The following is a 20098-nucleotide window of genomic DNA, read 5'->3' as shown; positions in this document are numbered from 1 at the left end:
ACTCAGACAGTAACAGTGCCTCTAACATGAAGCAGAACAGTCTGCCCATTTTCCGGGCAAGCGTCACTCTGGCCATTCCCAACATCGTCATGGCCCCTGCCCTGGAAGATGTACAGCAGACCCTGAACAAAGCCGTGGAGTGCATCATCAGTGTCCCTAAGGGGGTCAGACAGTGGAGCAGCGAACTGCTGTCCAAGGTGGGTGTGGGGTGCAGGAATGGTTTCATACGGAAACCACTTCTTTTACAGATGGGACAGAGCTGAAAAATATCCTTTTACATTGTAGAAAAAGATACAAGAAAGAAAAATGGCTGCTTTGCAGAGTAATGAAGACAGTGATTCTGATGTTGAAATAGGAGAAAATGAACTTCAAGGTAAATGTTCTTTTAGTCTTTTAAAAGAGGCATTGTAAATCAACATTCATTGAGCTTAAATGTGTTTTAACCCCTCCATGTAATTCTCAATTTATTTTAGATCAGAATATTAATCTATGAGCCAATTTGAAGTTGACAAAGTATCAAGGTCCATGTATTTTAATATCATACTTTTAGTTGACTTCTGTTAATATGGTGAATCACATTTATTGATTCGCATATATTGAACAAATCTTGCATCCAGGGGATAAATTTCACTTAATCATGACGAATGATCTTTTAAATGTACTGTTGAATATAGTTTGCTAGGATTTTGTTGAGGATTTTTGCATTTATGTCCACCAGTGATATTGGCCTGTAGATTTTAAAAATCGTAGTGTGTGTGACTAGCTTTGGTATCAGCGTAATGCTGGCCTTGTAAAATGAGTTTGGAAGTATTCCCTTCTCTTTAATTTTTTGAAGTGCTAGAGAAATATTGGTATTAGTTCTTTGAATGTTTGGTAGAGTTTAGCTGTGCAACCATCTGGTGGTAGGCTTTCTTTTGATGGTAGACTTTAAATTACTGATTTGATCTTTTTTCTTACTATTGGTCTGTTCAGATTTTCAATGTCTTCTTGATTCCATCTTGGTAGATTAATTATATGTTTCTAGGAATTTATTCATTTCTTCTAGGTTGGCACAAAATTGTTCTTAGCATTCTAATGATAATTTGTATTTTTGGGTTATCAGTAGTAATATCTCCTTTCATTTGTGATTTTATTTGCTTGAGTCCTCTTTTTTACTTAGCCTAGCTAAGGATTTGTCAATTTTATGTAGCTTTTCAGAAAAACAACTTTTCGCTTCATTGATCTTTTCTATTGTTTTTCTAGTCTCGATTTCATTTGTTTATGCTCTTATCTTTATCTCCTCCCTTCTGCTAACTTTGGGCTTGTTTGTTCTTCTTTCTCTAGTTCTTTGAGTTGTAATGTTACGTTATGTATTTGAGATCTCTCTCCTTTATTGACTTAGCTGTTCGTTTTGCTATACTGTTTCCTCTTAGAACTGCTTTTGCTGAATCCAGTAAGTTTTGATATGTCGTGTTTCCATTCTCATTTGTCTCAGGATGTTGAAAAATTTCTCATTTAATTACTTCTTTGATCTGATTTGAGAAGTTTTTTTCAGAAGCATATTGTTTTATTTTCACATATTTTAAACATTTGCATGATTTTTCCTGTTTGATTTTTTTCCTGATTGATTTCTAGTTTCACACAATTGGTTTGGAAAAGATACTTGTTGTAATTTGATCTTAAGTTTGTTAAGGAAGACTCGTTTTGTGGTCTAACATATGATGCATCACAGAGGGTGTTCTGTATGCACTCTAGAAGAATGTATATTCTGTTTCTGTTAGATGGAATATTCTGTCTGTTAGGTATATTTGGTCTAAAGTGTCGTTCAAGTCTAGTATTTCTTTATTGATTTTCTGTTTAGATGATCTGTTCAATCATGAAAGTAGGGTATTAAAATCCCCTACTGTTATTGTGTTCTAGTCTGTGTCTCTCTTCAGATCTCTTAATATTTGCTTTATATAGTTAGATGCTCCAATGTTGGGTGTATATGTATTTACAATTATAATATCATTTTGAAGAATTTATTCCCTTATCACTATATGATGATCTGTGTCTCTTTTTACACTTTTTGATCTGAAGTCTATTTTGCGTTTTCATTTATATGAACTATATTTTTTCATCCCTTCACTTTCAATCTATTAGTGAACTTTAAGGTGGAATGAGTCTCTTGTAAGCAGCGTATAGTTGGGTCTTTTTGTGGTCTTTTAATCCATTTGGCTACTCTATGCTTTTTGATTGGCGTATTTAATACATTTACATTCAAAGTAATTGTTGACAGGTACAGGTTTACTCTTGCCTTTTTGTTAATTGTTTTCTGGTTGTTTTGTAGATCCTTTGTTTCTTTTTTCCTTTTGTGGTTTGATAGCTTTCTATAGTGATATATTTTGGATCTTTTCTTTTTTTTTCTTTTGTGTATCTGTTGTAGCCTTTTGTTTTGTGTTTACCCTGAGGCTTACACAAAACATGTTATACTCATTATAGGCTATTTTAAGTTGGTAACAACTTCATTTTGATTGCATATACAAATTATATACTTTTACTCCCCACCTTGTACATTTCAAGTTTTTTGATGTCACACTTTATACCTTTCTATAATTTGTATCCCTTAATAAATTTGTGTAGCTCTAGTTGTTTTTAGTAGTTTTGCCTCTTAACTTTTTTTACTGGAAATATTAAAGATTTACCCACCACCATTACAGTATTGGAGTGTTTTGGATTTGCCAATATACTTACTTTTATCAGTGAGTATTATATTTTCATGTCACTAATAAATATCTTCTTCCTTCAGCTTAATCTCCATTTAGCATTTCCTGTGAGGTGGGTCTTGTGGTGATAAACTCTCTCAGCTTTTGTTTGTATGAGAAAGTTTATACCATCCCTTTGTTTTTGAAAGATGTTATTGCTGGATATAGTATTCTTAGCAGTTATTTTATTTCAGTATTTTGAATATATCACTTCACTCCCTTCTAACCTGCAAGGCTTCTGCTAAGAAATCTACTGATAATTTTATGAATGTGAATGTTCTCTTACATACAATGAAACACTTTTCCCTTGCTACTTTCAACATGAACTCTTTCTTTATCTTTAGCTATTGACAATTTCATTATAATGTGTCTTGGTGTGAGTGTTTTTGAATTAATCTTATTTAATGTCCTTTGGGCTTCCTGGAGCTGGCTTTCTATTTCTTCCCTCAGGCCTGTAAGTTTTTGCCATTATTTCACTGAGTATGTTTCCTCTCTCTTTCTTTTCTCTTTCTGGCAAGCCAATAATTCATAAGTTGTTCCTCTTGATGGTGTCCCATAAGTCTGTTAAGATATCTTCATTCTTTTTATTTTTTGCTCCTCAGATTGGATGATTTTTCAGTGACCTCTCTTTGAATTCGCTGATTTTTTTTCTCCTTCTGCTTGATCTAGTCTTCTGTGGAAACTATTAAATTTTTGTGTTCAGTTATAGCATTCTTCAGTTCTATATTTGCTGTTTGGTGCTTTTTTTACTTTCTGTCTTCGTTGAAGTTCTCAGTTTGTTTTTGTATTTCTGTCTTGATATTGGTGAGGATCTTTATGAATATTACAGATGGTCCCTGACTTACAATGGTTTGGCTTCACATTCTTTTTGACTTTAATGGGGTTATCAGGATGTAACTTATAGTAAGTCAAGGAGCATCTGTACTTAGAATAGTTTGACTTACAATTTTTTAACTTTATAATAGGCTTACGAGGGTATTAAGTGCATTTTTGACTTATGATGGATTTATTGGGATGTAACCTCATCATAGGTCAAGGAGCATCTGTATTTTGAATTCCATGTCAGATAAATCACATATGTCCACTTCACTCAGAACAGTTTCTGGAAATTTATTTTGTTATTTTATTTGAACTGTATTTCTCTGTTTTTGTTCATTTTCTTTGACCCTCTTTGGGGTCAAATGAAAACCCATTTTCATTTTCTTTGGTTTCTGTGTATTATAAAAGACAGCTACCTCTTTCAGTCTTGTCAGGCTGACCTCATGTGGGAGGATCTCACTACTTTGACTAGCCAGAGATTTCAAGATGCCTCTGTAATCTTAGTGTTTGTCCAGACTGCTTTCTCTGTTTTTTGTCCCCCCTACCCTGGAGGTTTGGATATGATATGTCCTGTCAGTACCCCTAAGATTCGTAAGGTAGGAGCCAGATTCTCTAGATGTAGCTGGAAATGTTGGCGTGTTGAATGCATGCTCCAGTTTTTCCTGTCTTCACCGTGAAGCTGAGCACAGGCATTTATCGTCAGTTCTTTGCATTAAGCCAGAGAGAGGATCTGTGGCAAATGCCTGCAGTCATGTTCAGGCTGCATCGTCTGATTCTGGGGAGATAAGGGATGGAAATTGGCCCGTTGTACATCCACCTCTTTGTTTTCCATGGTCTATGGCTACTCAAAAGTACAAAGACCCACTGACTCCCAGAGCTAGCTAGATCATTAAAGAGACAGTCCTTTGGGTAGGAGCTATAGAAGTTATGGCACTTGGTGCATGTCATAACTCCTTCCAGAAAGAATGTCTAGGCCTAGGCTTATCACTAGGTGAGCCAGAGGGAAAACTCATGAAGTGCTGAGCTCTGGCTCCAGCTGCTGGAGGGGTCCTGTTTGTTTGCCTCATTAGCTCTCTGATGTATGGTTTTTAGAAGCCAGGCCATCAAGTAGCCACTAGGGGATGTGCCAGAAGCCCCTTCCCAGAAAGAAAATGGAAGCTGCACATTCTTGATCCTTTTCTGCATTGTTCTGAGTGGGTGTAGCCCCTGGTAGTGTTTCCATGTCCATTTACACTTCCTTTCTGTTTTGTGATCTAGGGAAATTCACGTATGCCTAATGCCCTTTCTTCAAGTAGCTAAGAGGTTTAGGATTGAGTCCTTTGGGAGGTGGCTGCAGAAGTTGGGGCACTCAGTGCCTAGCATTAACCCCTTCTGGACAGAAGCAGAAACCTGTGCTTTTTAAGCCCCTTCTCTGCACTGCTCCTGGGGGACAAAGCCTGTTGAAGTGCTTATGTGCTCATATTAAATGGCCGCTTCTTCCTGTGGTTTAGAGAGACACACAAATGCCAGTCCCGTCTGCTCCCAGAGATGGGAGTTTTAGAATGTAGTCCCTTGGGTGGAAGCTGTAAATGTTGGAGCACTTGGTGTGAGGGAGAAACAAGGCGCCATGGTTTTAAAGCCCCATTTCTGCACAACTTCCACGGAATGAAGCCTCTGTAAGTGCTTCATGCCTGTGTGAAGCCCTCACTGTTTTCTTGTGGTCTAGGGAGACTCTTGTGTGTCTAATCCACTCCACTCTCAGAGCTGCTGAATTAAGAGCCATGGGGAACCTTAAGAGTTATGGTGATACATGTGAGGTCCAAAGTCTCATTTCCACAGAGAGAAGCTGTGTGTTGCAGATTCCTTTCCCAATTCTCTGGTTCAGTGCCCAGGGCAGGATCTGTGTCCAAGTGTGTCTCTACTTTTCCTGCCCATTTGATGGGGATGTGTTTTTGGTTATAACATAAGTAGGAGGCTCTCCCTAGGTCTCTGACTTTCTCTCAGATGGGACTGATCTGAGAATAGATGTGTATTGGGTGTGTCCATGGGTGGAAGGAGAGCCAGGACCTTCTTATTCAGCCATGTTACTGACTTCATTCTTCTCATTCCCCAGATTTTTAACTTCTTTGGCCAATCTCTTATTTGCCCCCAACTAATATCATTGCCTCAGGCAGCTGTGAAGTTAAGCAATTGTTGCTGTTAGTCTTTTGACAAATGCTTTGGGGGTAGGACTTTTTTTCTCAGAGAGTTCTGAATCAGGTCAAATAAAAATTAACTATTTGAACAAGGCTTTTCCAGGGAGCTCCCAGACAGCTCAAAGAGTGAAAATTCTGTGGAGCTCCCTAAGGAGCTCCAAGCCCAGGCTGGCCCTTCCAGGGACTGCTAGGCTACTGGTGGTGGGTTTTTTTTTCCCTCCAGTAATGGTTGTAAGGCTGCTGTTTTTCAAGGCTACCCGGCTACCCTGTAGCCAGAGAGCGGCAGTGGGACTAGAGCAAGTCAAAACACCACAAAACTTGCTGCTGTTACCAAGATTCAGCATTGTTCTTGAATAAACACTTTCTGGATTATTGCAAGGTTTGATTAATTTACAGAGTCCTGAAAAGTTGACATTGACAGTTCTTTCCATTATTTTTATTGCTTTTATAAAGGAGAAGATTTTCAGAAGTCCTTGCTTTACTATTACAGAAATATCCTCATCTTCTAAAAGTACATCTTTTGCTAGTAGTGTAAAGTTTTCTCTTCTTTTTTTCTTTTTAGATACCTTGGAGATAGCATCTGTAAATTTACCCATTCCTGTGCAAACCAAGAACTATTATAAGAATGTTTCTGAAAACAAAGAGATTGTAAAATTAGTTTCTGTACTTAGTACAATTATCAACTCCACCAAAAAGGTATGTCAGGAGGGTCTGGCAGCCAGACCTTTTACTTTGCAACATGCATTTGTGTGAGGGTGATCATCACAAGGTTGTTCTGTTTGTAGCCTGGGTCTCACCCACTGTACTTTCTGGGGACAGCTAATGGCATCTTGTGTGTGCTCAGCAAATGTTTATCTAACTGAAGATCTTTCATTCTAGATTGCAAGGTGAAAGAAAATTATTCCTACTCTCATACTGTGTTTTGTTTAATGCCTTTAATATCTTCTTTTAATGCAAATGAATCTAACTTAAAAAAAATCTACAATGTTCCAAACTACAAGTCAGACTGTTGTTATAATTCACCTTCGAAGAACCAATGATACTAACATATTTGAAACAGAATAAGGTTTGTAGTCATTTTTTCATATTTGAGTAGTCAGGCAAATGTTATAAAATATCAGATAAAAATTTATTTATATTGCCACATAGAAATTAGATGAAACTGAGAATAAAGAAGATATTAGTACTATCAATACAAACTTGAACTGGAAATGAATGTACATTCAAGGCAATTTTTTCTTTCAACATAATCTCCTCTCAACTTCCCCTTTTTTGTTCATGCAAATCTATTTTACAGACAAAAGGATGTAAAACCCTGAAGTCATCTTTTATTTTTTTAAAAAAATCTCTTCTAATTCACATGGCCAGTAAGACTTGTTGACTTGTTAATAATGTTTCCCAGTGTGTAAGGAATAGTAGTTGTTCAGTGAGTGCACTTTTCTATTCCTCAGTTTTGATACAATGAGTTACATTCATTTGAAAGCACTCTGAAAAGCTACCATTGCTGTAACAATGTGAGGAAATATTATTAAGTTTAGTTTTAATGTGTTCCCAAGGGAACTGGACATCTTTTGCATTTATTCACTTTTAATTTTCCTTTCTCAATATATCGAAGGTCCTGTATTTAATTTTCCCCTAGGGACAGTATTCATATAACTCAATAAATATTTATCTAGTACTTAGATTATTAGGCTCTATACTGAATGGTAAGCAAAGTATTCCATGATAACAATAAATATTCAGAAATATTTTCAAGTATCTCAGTATTCCTAGAAAATAAAATAAAATAAATCAGCAATAAGATCCACTAGTTTCTCTAGTATGATCAACTGCTATTATGAAACTCTAAGAGTAAGAAATCATAGTTAAAATTAACACACAGTGCTGGCAACAAAATATTTATCTCTGTGTCTTTTTTTTGAGAAGAGGTTTCACTCTTGTTGCCTAGGCTGGAGTGCAATGGTACAGTCTTGGCTCACTACAACCTCTGCATCCCAGGTTCAAGCGATTCTCCTGTCTCAGCCTCCTGAGTAGCTGGAATTAGAGGCGTGTGCCACCACACTCTGTTAATTTTGTACTTTTAGTAGAGATAGGGTTTTGCCATGTTGGTCAAGCTGGTCTCGAACTCCTGACCTCAGGTGATCCACCTGCCTGGGACTCCCAAAGTACTGGGATTACAGGCATGAGCCACCGTGCCCGGCCTCTGTGTCACTTTTATTACATTTGCTTTTATATGAAGGAAATGCTCAGATATTAGTTTTCTTAAAATAGTAGAAAAGGTTGGCATTTATAACAACTTGAAGAACTTACTCCAGATTTATAGGATAGCCAAATTGTTTCTGGGAGAATATATGTACTCTTAGTCATAGTATTAGATATAGCCAGCCCTTCACAGCCATAGACCTTTCTGAATGATTCTGCCTCAACCACAGAAAATCCTATGATCCCTGCCCCTTTCCTGTTGCTGTAGCTGATTGAATTAGAGTGTAAACCCAACCTGCCTTTAGCATGCCCATAGGTTGGTCATCAGCTTATAACACAACCTGGCTTGAAAAGATGAGCTGAGGCTGGATGTGGTGACCCATGCCTGTAATCTCAGCACTTTGAGAGGCCAAGGTTAGGGATCACTTGAGGCCAGGAGTTTGAGACCAGCCTGGCCAACATGGCAAAACTCTGTCTCTACTAAAAACACAAAAATTAGCCAGGCCTGCATGGTGGATGTCTGTAATCCCAGCTACTCATGAAGCTGAGGCATAAGAATTGCCTGAACCCAGAAGACAGAGGTTGCAATGAGCTGAGATGGTGCCACTACACTCTAGCCTGGGTGACAGAGTGGGACTCCATCTCAAAACAAACAAACAAACAAACTACGTTGAGCTGGACCAAACAATCAAAATAACCTTGGTTACATAATCAGAACAATTCTACATGTGTAGTTCATCTAATTTTCCTATTGAGGTCATTTTCCTTTCGAGGTCTAGGTTACCTCCATGTGAAAAACTTCTAATTTAATAAAGACAAACACTTTAATATAAAAGAATACCCTCCAACATATTTAGTTAGGGTATATTCTTAATATTATAAGCTTGTGTGTTGAGAGAGCTCCAGATTCTGGAACTTCTACCCATTTCTGGGAATCTTCAATAATCTGTAATTAATTCTTCAAACCATCATACATATGTGATTATGTCTACATGCCGTTGCAATGCATTCTCAGTCTGCATGTCAACACTTCAGTTCCTGCAAACGAATCATTTGTGGTTGGGACAGGCAGTGATAGGTTTAGCTTTCTGCATTTTAATGGATGGGAAGTATCACCATCCATTAAACCTGAGGCTCTGAGGGAGTTGGAGTGGAACAGCTTCTTGGTTTGGTGCAGATTGGTGCAATTTACTTAAAATAATCAGACCATTTAGAATTCTGTAATGCTCAATTATTTCAAATAATTGCATTTGTTATTCTTTATCAGTTAAATTTATTTTTCATGCAGATGTGACTCTGAAATTATAATATAAGGCAGTGGAAAAACTTGATTCACAAAGGAATTAGAAATGAAGAGACAAATTTTTTGGCTAGGCGCAGTGGCTCATGTTTGTAATCTCAGCACTTTAGGAGGCTGAGATGAGAGGATCACTTGAAGCCGGGAGTTTGAGACCAGCTTGGGTAACACACTGAGATCTTGTCTCTACGAAAATAAATAAACAACAACAAAAAAATTACATAGAAAAGAAAAGACAAAATTTTAGTTATTTGTAGATGATTCAGTTGTCTACCAAGTAAATCCAAGAGGCTAATCTGAAAAAGAAATTGTGGCTCAACAAGAGTTAAGTTAGTCATCAATGGAAAGATAATTATATGATGTTTTCATAGAATACAATAAACATGTTCCTGAAAATCATCCTGTTTTGAGAAGTTGCATATTTAATATTAAATAATAGGGATTATGAGAAAAACAAGATTGAGGCAGACACAAAATCTATGCAATTTGTAACCAGAGTAGTAATAAAAACAATAATAATCATAGTAAAATATTAACAGTAACAATCATAGTAAAATATTCACACATTTAATAACACTATAGTAATTACAGAACTTTACTATAAAAGATGAAAGAAGGTTGGTAGAAGTGGGAAAAGGAACAGTTGAGGTTGTGGAGTGTAGAAGCAAAGATAAACTCTACAAAAAACAGGCCAAACTCTGCATTCATTCTTTCTTTCTTTCTTGTTCTTTCTGCTTTGATTGGTATTTATTTATTTATCTATTTTTATTTGTACACATTTATGGGATACATGTGCAATTGTGTTACATGCGTAGATTGCATAGTGGCCAAGTCTGGGATTTTAGGGTATCCATCACCCAAATAATGTACATTGCATCTATTAGCGAATTTCTCATCACCCTCCCTTCTGAAGCTGATGAGAAATCTGACTCTTCTGAGCCTCTATTATCTATCATTCTGCTCTCTATGTCCATGAGAAAACATTTTTTAAGCACTAACTTATGAGTGAAAACAATATGCAAAGATATTCTTAAGACAAGTGGTAGCAAAATCGGTCCAAAAGGAAGAAGTGATGGAGGGGGCGTAGCACACAGGGCTGTACTCCTCTGTGGCTTGCTGCTTTAGCCGGTACAAAGCAGTAGCATTTGTTTTGCTGGGAAAAATAGCATTTGAAAACATGACCTCTGCATTAAATCAATACTATCCGTTATTTACCAATTGCCAGAGAGTCATTTCATCTTCACGGATGCATACTTGGTTAGCAAACTAGACTGTTCATTTACAAATAAATTTAAAAAAATGTATATGCCATTCATAGCCAGTTGTAATAATAGTGGAAAAGATCTTGTTTACAGTGACAACATCATTGGAAAATACCTAGAAACATGTGTAATAAGAAGTATCTGGGGTCTCTATGAAGACTACCCTAAAACTTAATAAGAACTTTTTGAAAAAGATGACAAGATATGGAAACATGCACTGTGTTCCTGCTTGGTAAGATGCAGTATTGTTCAGATGTCAATTCTTGTTATATGAATTTATACATTTTATGTGATTCCAGGCAATCTCTCATTGGAGTGATGTTGGCTATGTTCTGTTTGTCCTTCATGCCCCTAAGATCTAATCTCCACCCCCTCCACCTATCTGACCTTAGGCAACATGTCAGTAGATTCCCGTTGAGGCTTCCAGTGGGTTCAGTCAATGAAGAAGCTTTGAGGAGATCTGAGGGGAGTGGGGACAGAGGAGAATGACGTCATAGGATGTTTTCCATGGCACCCTCCCTGTAGTGGGACCTTGAGCTGTGGTTTTTGACCTAAGGCCCAGCTCCAAGCAAGAGGGTCCTGTGCACAGCATCTTCAAGGACTCTCTTCTAGTTTCTAGAAACCGCTTCTCTCCCATTTGGCTAGGGATGATAACAGTGAAACTGCTACTAGCCCTGGGCCACTGTCCACACTATTGTATATAGTCCCAGTTCAGTTCTTTGGCATTTCCAGATAATCACACAGTTCACTCAACATTTTAATAAATCCATAGGAACCATCAGCAGTTGGCAAATATTCACTTATATCATCGTGCCATTCCAGATTCTTCCTTCTTAACATAAATCTGTTGTTATTTGCATTCAGGAAGTTATTGCATCCATGGATTGCTTCAGACGCTACAATCACATTTGGCAAAAGGGGAAAGAAGAAGCCATCAAAACGTTTATTACACAGAGCCCCTTGCTCTCTGAATTTGAGTCCCAGATCCTCTATTTCCAAAACCTAGAGCAGGAAATTCATGCTGAGCCTGAATATATCTGTGTGGGTCCCATTGCTCTGTACACAGGTCGGTTCATTTTCTTTCATACGGTTATATCAATCAGCCAGCATTGTTCTGTCCCTTTACCTAGGTTAGTATTCCAGAGAGTTCTGCCTGTCTTAAAGACTGACTCTGTGGGCCTCAAGCTAAAAGACCAATTTGTAGATTTTTTAAAAATTTCCTTCTGTATAATTATCAATTCTGGACTATTTTGAACACTTTGCTGCTAAACCTTGAAAAAAAAGGCTAAGTCAGAGAAAGATGTGTGTTATATTTTGAATTAGAATTTACCCTTTATTTAATAAGTAACAATAACAAACATTTGAGGATTATCCCAGAGGGTTCTGATATGTGCTTTTTAAAAAAAAAGCATTTTGACATGTGTATTGAATTGTTGTAAAAACAAACTTTATAAAATGAATGAATATATAATGACTAGGAAAAATTATGATTTTTTTCTAGTTCAATTTGTTATGGGTTAGAGGGTTATACACTGTAATGTATTTACTACTGGAGAACAGCGACACTTTGACTTTTCGTACCGGTTTGAGTTTTTAAAACTGAACTGTAGACATTTGGGTTTTTACAGCTGACTTGAAGTTTGCCCTGACTGCTGAGACAAAGGCCTGGATGGTTGTCATTGGACGCCACTGTAACAAAAAATACCGGAGTGAGATGGAAAACATTTTTATGCTTATTGAAGAATTCAATAAGAAACTAAATCGTCCAATTAAGGACCTAGACGATATTCGGATTGCAATGGCAGCACTGAAAGAAATAAGGGAGCAGCAAATCTCCATTGATTTTCAAGTAGGACCTATTGAGGTAACTAATGATCATTTGTTCATTATGGAAATATTCTACATGTTCGATGCTATTAGCTGAAATATTGACTGGGTCTGGAGTGAAGTTACTAAATGGTTGCTAAACTGAGACAATACTTTCAATATTGTTGATGATACTGAACCCCTATAGCATGCCTTCCATGGACCAGTTCTCGCCTTCACATGTCACCTAAGGTCCTTCAAAGCAGAGCCTGAGATAAAGATTTCTGTGCGAGTGATTTATTGATGAGTGTTCACTAAAGAAGGGGAGCGAGGGAATCAGGAAAGGAAGCCAATCAGCTATGGACTAACTTGAGAATGATCCCATGGGCGCTCTACAACATCTATTGAGTTGGGCCCTCCTTCATGCAAAGGAGACTACCCTTTCTACTCCTAAGTCAGTGGGAAATTGGCTATAACCTCCCCATGAGAAGGCTCACATTCAGCTGAGGAAAATCTTCCGGGGAAGCGGACAGCTGCAGTCCTGATAGCCAGCATTCTCAGTAGTCGGGGATGGGAATACCAGCTGGTAACCAGGACCTGGATGGGGGCACTAACAGTGTCCATATATGCATTAACTCATTTCTGCCTTACTGTGGCTCCTACTCACATAAGGACACTGAGGGTCAAAGAAGTTACATAATTTGATCAGTGTTGCACATCACTTTTATTTGTATACCATATCATACTATCTTTTCCAGATGAAAATGTCTTTTTTTTGCAGTGAAGTCTGCTTTTATTGACTTATTTAATTATAATATTATCAACATACATAGTGTAATTTAAGCAGTGGCAAAAAAGACAGTTAATTGCTTTACAAGCAGACATCCTTAAATAGATTCACTTGAGTAAACATCATCTCTTTCTAAGGAGTCTCCTTAGAAATCTCATGTTAAGCCACCAGCAAAATCACTCTTAACAACAGCCTTTTTTTTTTTTTTAAAAACAGCCTTTTTTTTTAAACTATTTTTTCCTAATTAAAAAATAGCATTGCAGAAAAATCAGAAAACACAAAACAAAAGTATAAAATAAAATTTCAAAATTACCATAATCTTATCAATCAAGTACATACCAAGGTGTTGGTATATTTCTTTCCAGCTTCTTTTCATGTCTGTGTATGTGTGTGCAATTTTGAAGTCCATTTTTTATTCATCTTGTAATACTTATATTATTAGAGATGACATAAGAGTGTGAATTATTAATATCAATAACTTTTCATAATCAGAATTGATGGTGCATGTCTTTAAATTGTATTTGCCACTTGTGATTTTTGACAAAGACCGAAGAGTGGAGACATTAAGTAAAAGAACTTCTCAGCCACGGGGGCTCTGTGGGGTTGGGGGGCGGTGTTAACCTCCAGATGAAAATGTCTTATCAGAAATGGGTGACTATATTTGTTATTTTTAAATGAGACTAGTATAACTGTAGAATTAAAAAATCTCCAGTTGTAAAAGCATCATCTTTTCATCACACCATAATTGGAATGTCTGTACTTATATTCTGATGGTCCAGATCAGACTCTAGTCTCCCATTTTCTGCATCCCTGTTTGAATTTTGAAAAATTTCGCATTACCCTGAAAATGGTACACACTACTACACATTTTCACTTCTGCTGTGCTGGGCCAGGGGGATCACATGGTCCATCCTGCTCTCCTTGGATTGAAACATCAAGGCATAGAGACCTTTCTTTGTGCAGGATCAGGCAAGACCCTTGAGTATGAAGAGGAGGTACAGTAACTGGCAATCCTGTTTTCTCCCACCTGGGAATTAAGAATGAAAGTAGAATCAAGAAGACAAGATCAAAACATCACCTTTATACCCGATGGAAGCTATTTGGAAGACATAATTTAGTGTATTACTCCAGTTATTCCCCTCCCTTCCATACCCCCAAACACACACACGTTATAAGATAGTGAATACTAAATTCCACGATTATTATACATCCTCATCCATCAGAGACAGTGTTGGAAAGCTGCAGGGCTTTGTATAGCCCTGATCCAGTTTATGGAACTGAGGTGCAGACCACAGACATGCCTCCACGGAGAGGGAGGGAAGAGAGAGAAAGGCACGGGGCTATGCTTGCTCAAATCAACAATTCTTTTTGCCTCAAATTAACCATCAGGCCCTCATTCCACCTCTGTGGGGATGAGTAATGGTGGGAGAAGAGACTAGGGATATTTAGAGAAAATTCTTTCTTCTGAAAACCAACCTTAGCCTCATTTTAATCTTTTAGTGAAGAAAGCCGTCCAGGATTTTACATGCTGAAGGCTCTGATTCAAGAACCCTCCTTTGTGTCTTACTATGGGAACCTCTTATCAATCATGTGAAATCAGGCAGAGTTAAAACCCTGATTTATTTTGTTATTCCAACATTAGAAGTTAAATTATTTTGTTTTTCATTTACTTGCTATAATTTTGTAGTCAGCCAATACAATTTGGGGACCTAAGTCAAAATATCTTTTATGTGTCTAATGGTTTATCGTTTTCAAAAAGCATTTAAAATGATATTTTTCAATACTCTCAAAGATCATCTGAAGCAGCCAGAAGATTTTCCCATTTTATAGATGAGGAAACTAAAGCTGAATGGCTCAGTTGCTCAGTTAACCTCTTGCAGTTTAAGGTAGAGTAACTAGAACTGTCAGGGTGGTTTCACTATTATTCTGGTATTTTCCATTCTTATCGTTTAATAAATGACTGTGTGTACATTTATGCATCTGACTGGCCAAAATTAAGTTTTTCTTCTTTTTTTTTAAGGAATCTTATGCCCTGCTTAACAGATACAGACTTCTAATAGCAAGGGACGAGATGGACAAAGTTGATACACTGCACTATGCTTGGGAGAAGCTGCTGACACGTGCTGGCGAAGTCCAGAATGAATTAGTGTCACTGCAGCCCAGTTTCAAGAAAGAGCTTATTAGTGCTGTGGAGGTATTCCTTCAAGATTGTCACCAGTTTTATCTGGACTATGATTTGGTATGTCTCTGGCTTTCTCTGTTTGCATTTTTGGGGATGAGTGAATAGAGCATGTGAAATGTAGTTGTCTAAAAATTATGGGTAAAACTCTATGAAACTTCCTAGGAATTCCAAAGGAATGGGAATTTTATTTGCATGAGAGAGAAAAACATCTTCTTTTCACAATCCTTTCCCCTTAGAGTTTGTATTAGTCTGTTTTCACACTGCTGTAAAGAACTGCTCGAGACTGGGTAATTTATAAAGGAGAGGTTTAATTGACTCACAGTTCTGCATGGCTGAGGAGGCTTCAGGAAACTTACAATCATGGCAGAAGGTGAAGGGGAAGCAAGGTACATTCCTCACAAGACAACAGGAAGGAGAATGCCGAGTGAAGGGGGAAGAGCCCCTTATAAAACCATCGGATCTCATGAGAACCCACTCACTATCAAGAGAACAGCATGGGAAAAACCGCTCCCATGATTCAGTTACCTCCACCTAGTCTCTCCCTTGAGACGTGGGGATTATGGAGATTATGGGGATTACAATTCAAGATGAGATTTGGGTGGGGACACAAAGCCTAACCAAATCAGAGTTCATACATAATAATTTCAACAGAAAATGGTAAATTTAAAAAAGTGCAAACACTGTATAATTTGGTCTGTTACTGAAGTTGTTTGGTAGCATTCTAAATTTGTGTAGAAAAGTACTATTCACATGTAGTTATAATTGTCCTCCTTTCCACAGCGTTCCTTGGTTCCACAAATAAGATAGAGCCCAGCAAGTGCTGGGCCCTGTCCTTGGTGCTGACTACACAGTAGTGGATAAGACAGATCGAGCCCCGCCCCCATGGAGTCCATATTTTAATTACCCATATATGTTTAAGTACTGAATCTTCTAATGTAAATATGTTGTGTAATGAGACCCATCTCTAGGCAATTTAATGTGCTACAGAAGGGAAATATATAGAGTTTAGGGTAAAATTTGTACCAATTAACTAGTAGCACAATAAACCACAAAATTAATAAAGTTAGAAGATTGGACCCATGTACCAACTCCATGGATGGAGAAGCACAGAAATCCACATATTTAAGGTTTTCTAATGTAGGAAACTCTGATTGGAATGTTAAGATTATGGGCCACTTTACAAGTGTGTATTAGAATGATAAAAATCTATGAGTTATATGATAGCATTTAGCTCAAAAGCAGACTTTATATGTGCTTCTTTATAGGATAGGCATTGACTCCTGTTTGCCTATGTTACCTAAGAAATGAATAATACATATTTTTAATCTTAAAAGTTTCTGGCACTAATTTGTCTTTTTTAGACTGGAAAAATATTTACAAATGAATCACTTTGTAAGGCTCTTTTTTTTCTAACAAATAAAAACTAAGTTTCCTATCATGGATGAAATCTAACTTTAATATTTAAATACTTTGAGCTCATGAAATTTATATGCAAACACTTCATTCTATTTTTTTTTTAACTTTTTTTCAGAATGGTCCAATGGCTAGTGGCTTGAAGCCCCAGGAAGCCAGTGACAGGCTTGTTATGTTTCAGGTAATATTTTTAGTTTCTATGGTTTTCTAAACAATGAAACCTTGTGTTTTAAATACATTATATTTTCTTCTTTGTAAGATAGAGAGCGCTATTGTGGAATATGGTATGTACTTGCATTAAAAATATGATTACAATTAGAAGTGGTTTCTATGAATTAATTGTGCCAACTTAGTATTCCTATTTACATGTGCCCAGATATCATACATCTCTGGCTTGCTTGTTTGCCAGTCTTATATTTTCATTTGCATGTTTGTTCATGTATAAATCATTTTGATGAATTTTCACTTGTGTTTTTATTAGAACCAATTTGATAATATCTATCGGAAATACATCACATATACTGGAGGAGAGGAGCTTTTTGGCCTGCCAGTTACACAGTATCCTCAGCTTCTTGAAATAAAGAAGCAACTACATCTTCTACAGAAAATATACACTCTGTACAACAGTGTCATAGAAACTGTAAATAGCTATTATGATATTCTTTGGTCAGAGGTGAATATTGAAAAAATCAACAATGAACTATTGGAATTCCAGAACAGGTAAGAAATTAAATGTTTAGCATGCCCAGCAATTGAACTTCAAATGCTTTCTTCTTTGATAGGCAGCCAAGTTCTCTTTTCACCCCAGCTATTTCAAAAGCACATCTTGCTGCATTGTTGTTGTCCATTGACATCACTCTTGTCAAATGTTATTTATTAATTACTCCTGTGCATAGACAATGAGATAAGCACATTCTATCCATCAGGATGAATCATGTTAGGGGCTTTTCTGCAGCTTGGTGGGAGCTGATTTTTATTTATATTGCACTTAGGAAACATTTGAAGTTAATGTTAGATTATCATCTGGAACAAAAGCAGGGGCCCATGATTTTTCTGTATTGTTGTAGCTGTTGAAGCCAAAGAAAATGGAGACCTGGCTGGGTGCGGTGGCTCATGCCTGTAATCCCAGCACTTTTGGAGGCCAAGATGGGCAGATCATGAGGTCAGGAGATTGAGACCATCCTGGCCAATGTGGTGAAATCCCATCTCTATTGAAAATACAAAAATTAGCTGGGCATGGTGGCATGTACCTGTAATCCCAGCTACTTGGGAGCCTGAGGCAGGAGAATCACTTGAACCTGGGAGGTGGAGGTTGCGGTGAGCCAAGATCGCACCACTGCACTCCACCCTGGAGATAGCGCTAGACTCTGTCTCAGAAAAAAAAAAAAAAAAGAAAAAAAAAAGGAGAGCTATTTGTTGTATATTTCACTTGACAGCCTGATACACTATGCTATGCTTTGTGCTTACTAAGTTCTCAGTACGTGTTTGTAGAATTGAATTAGCTTGAACAGCACCTCTACCCTCTAAAATAATGCCTCTAACTAGGTAATAGTTGTGAAGGATTGGAAAAAGTCTTTTCTAACGGGGAGGACAATTTTCTGTAATATAAAAGTCATCTTTATATTATATTAGCAGATAGCCTGCAAGTCATGGGTTTTAAAAATAGGATAGGTATTCAAAGAGGCTGTTTTTGATAGAAATACTAGCAGACCGTCTTGGTCCAGTGCTGTCTACGATCATATTTCAATGGCCTTTCATGTTGGTTTCCCGTCACAGGTGTCGGAAGCTGCCCCGGGCCTTGAAGGACTGGCAGGCTTTTTTGGACCTGAAGAAGATCATTGATGATTTCAGCGAGTGTTGCCCGCTGCTGGAATACATGGCCAGTAAAGCCATGATGGAGCGGCACTGGGAAAGGATAACCACCCTCACCGGGCACAGTCTGGATGTGGGGAATGAAAGTTTTAAGTTAAGAAATATCATGGAGGCACCTCTTCTGAAATACAAAGAGGAAATAGAGGTACAGTTGACAGAGAGCATGATGTGGTGGAAGATTGCAAGGTCTCATGGGATTGATGTGATAACATTTATATGTTACGGAATATTGGATCAGTAAACTACACTCAGACAATTGAAACTCTTCTCCTGGCATTCAGCCACTAGTTCCTTCAACAAATGTTTATCGTGCCTAAGATGGGACAGGTATGGTATCAGGATATAACAATGCAGTCCTGCATTCGCAGATTATTTAATAATTATACAAATAAAGGCATAGTTATAAGCTGTGGCAAATACCATTGAATAAAATGTACGCTGTTCTGTGAAAGCCTATGATAGACGAGTTTGGCTCATCTGGGGGTGATAAAGCTAGGGAGGGCTGGGATGCATGCGTAGGACTGGCTGGGTGAAGGGAGTATGGTTGTGTGATTGGGGTGAGGGGCTTGGCAAGTGCAAAGAAGGCCATTCCAGGCAGATCGTGCATTATGCATGGAGCATCTGAAGTGTGTTTGAGGAACCGGAAGAAGGCCCCTGTGGCGGGGGTGTGGAGGCAGGGCAGAGGGGAGACAGCAGAGGCCAGGGAGGTGGAGCGGGCCTACCTGATGTTACCGGGCAGTGGCCACCATCTGGGAGATGTGTTTTCAGCAGGGGCTGACATGGTTAGGTTGGCCGTTTGTAAGGATCACTGGTCGTGATCTTTGGAGAAAGAATTGAAGGAGGACAAGGGAAGAATGATGGAAAAACCAACTGAGAGTTTCTAAGAGTAGCTCAGGCAAGAAATAATGGCTGTTAGATGAGAGGGGAAGTAGTAAAGCTGGAAAGGAGAGAAAGGATCAACAGATATTTGAAGAAAATTTGGTGATGAAGGGAACATGATAGGAGAAGGAAGGGGTGGGCTAAAGATGAACTCTAGATTTTTCTTTTTTGCTGAGAGAACTAAGTGGATGAAGGTGCTGACCATGGAGATGGGGAACATGGGAAGGGGGTCAGATTGGGTGACAAGGTACAAAGATCATGGGCTTGATTAGGGACATGAGTCTGATATTTCACAGACTGTGTTTGGGGTTTCCTTGAAACATCTCAGCAGGGAAGTTCAGTAGGCAAATGGATGTGGGTCTTGCCTGGAGATATGAAAGTGATTGAATTCATAGGTGTAAATGAGCTCACACAGAGGGGAACAGAGTGTGGGAAGAAATGAGGGTAAAGGAAGGGCTTGACTAATGGTCTAGGAGAAGGGTGAGGCTGCAGAGGAGACCGGGAAAGTGACCAGAGCCATGGGAGAAATCAGGTTTCTGCTACCTGTGTTCATTCACACGCTGCATTCATTTAACTTTAGAGGGAAATCAGAAATACATAGAATTTTGAGTCAGTGATTAAAGTTCCAAAATTTAAAAGTGATTTCCATATATTTTCTGACATCTTTCTTCCTGGACAA

At 37.9% G+C, this 20098-nt stretch overlaps 1 protein-coding gene across 1 annotated transcript in view; it reads left to right on the top strand.

Annotated features, from left to right (window-relative positions):
- DNAH5 (dynein axonemal heavy chain 5) overlaps nt 1-20098 on the top strand; it is a 321438-nt gene that overhangs the window by 128552 nt on the left and 172788 nt on the right. The window contains exons 20-28 of the mRNA XM_045393550.3: nt 7-197; nt 286-373; nt 6279-6412; nt 11342-11543; nt 12106-12341; nt 15094-15312; nt 16787-16849; nt 17150-17388; nt 18445-18685. Coding sequence (XP_045249485.2) covers nt 7-197; nt 286-373; nt 6279-6412; nt 11342-11543; nt 12106-12341; nt 15094-15312; nt 16787-16849; nt 17150-17388; nt 18445-18685 — 1613 coding nt within the window. The remainder of the gene's footprint in view (nt 1-6; nt 198-285; nt 374-6278; nt 6413-11341; nt 11544-12105; nt 12342-15093; nt 15313-16786; nt 16850-17149; nt 17389-18444; nt 18686-20098) is intronic.

This window comes from Macaca fascicularis, chromosome 6 (genome assembly GCF_037993035.2).
Source record: "Macaca fascicularis isolate 582-1 chromosome 6, T2T-MFA8v1.1".
Classification (NCBI taxonomy): Eukaryota; Metazoa; Chordata; class Mammalia; order Primates; family Cercopithecidae; genus Macaca; species Macaca fascicularis.
The sequence above is the reverse complement of the archived record's forward strand: the minus strand, read 5'-3'. Positions and strand labels throughout refer to the sequence as shown.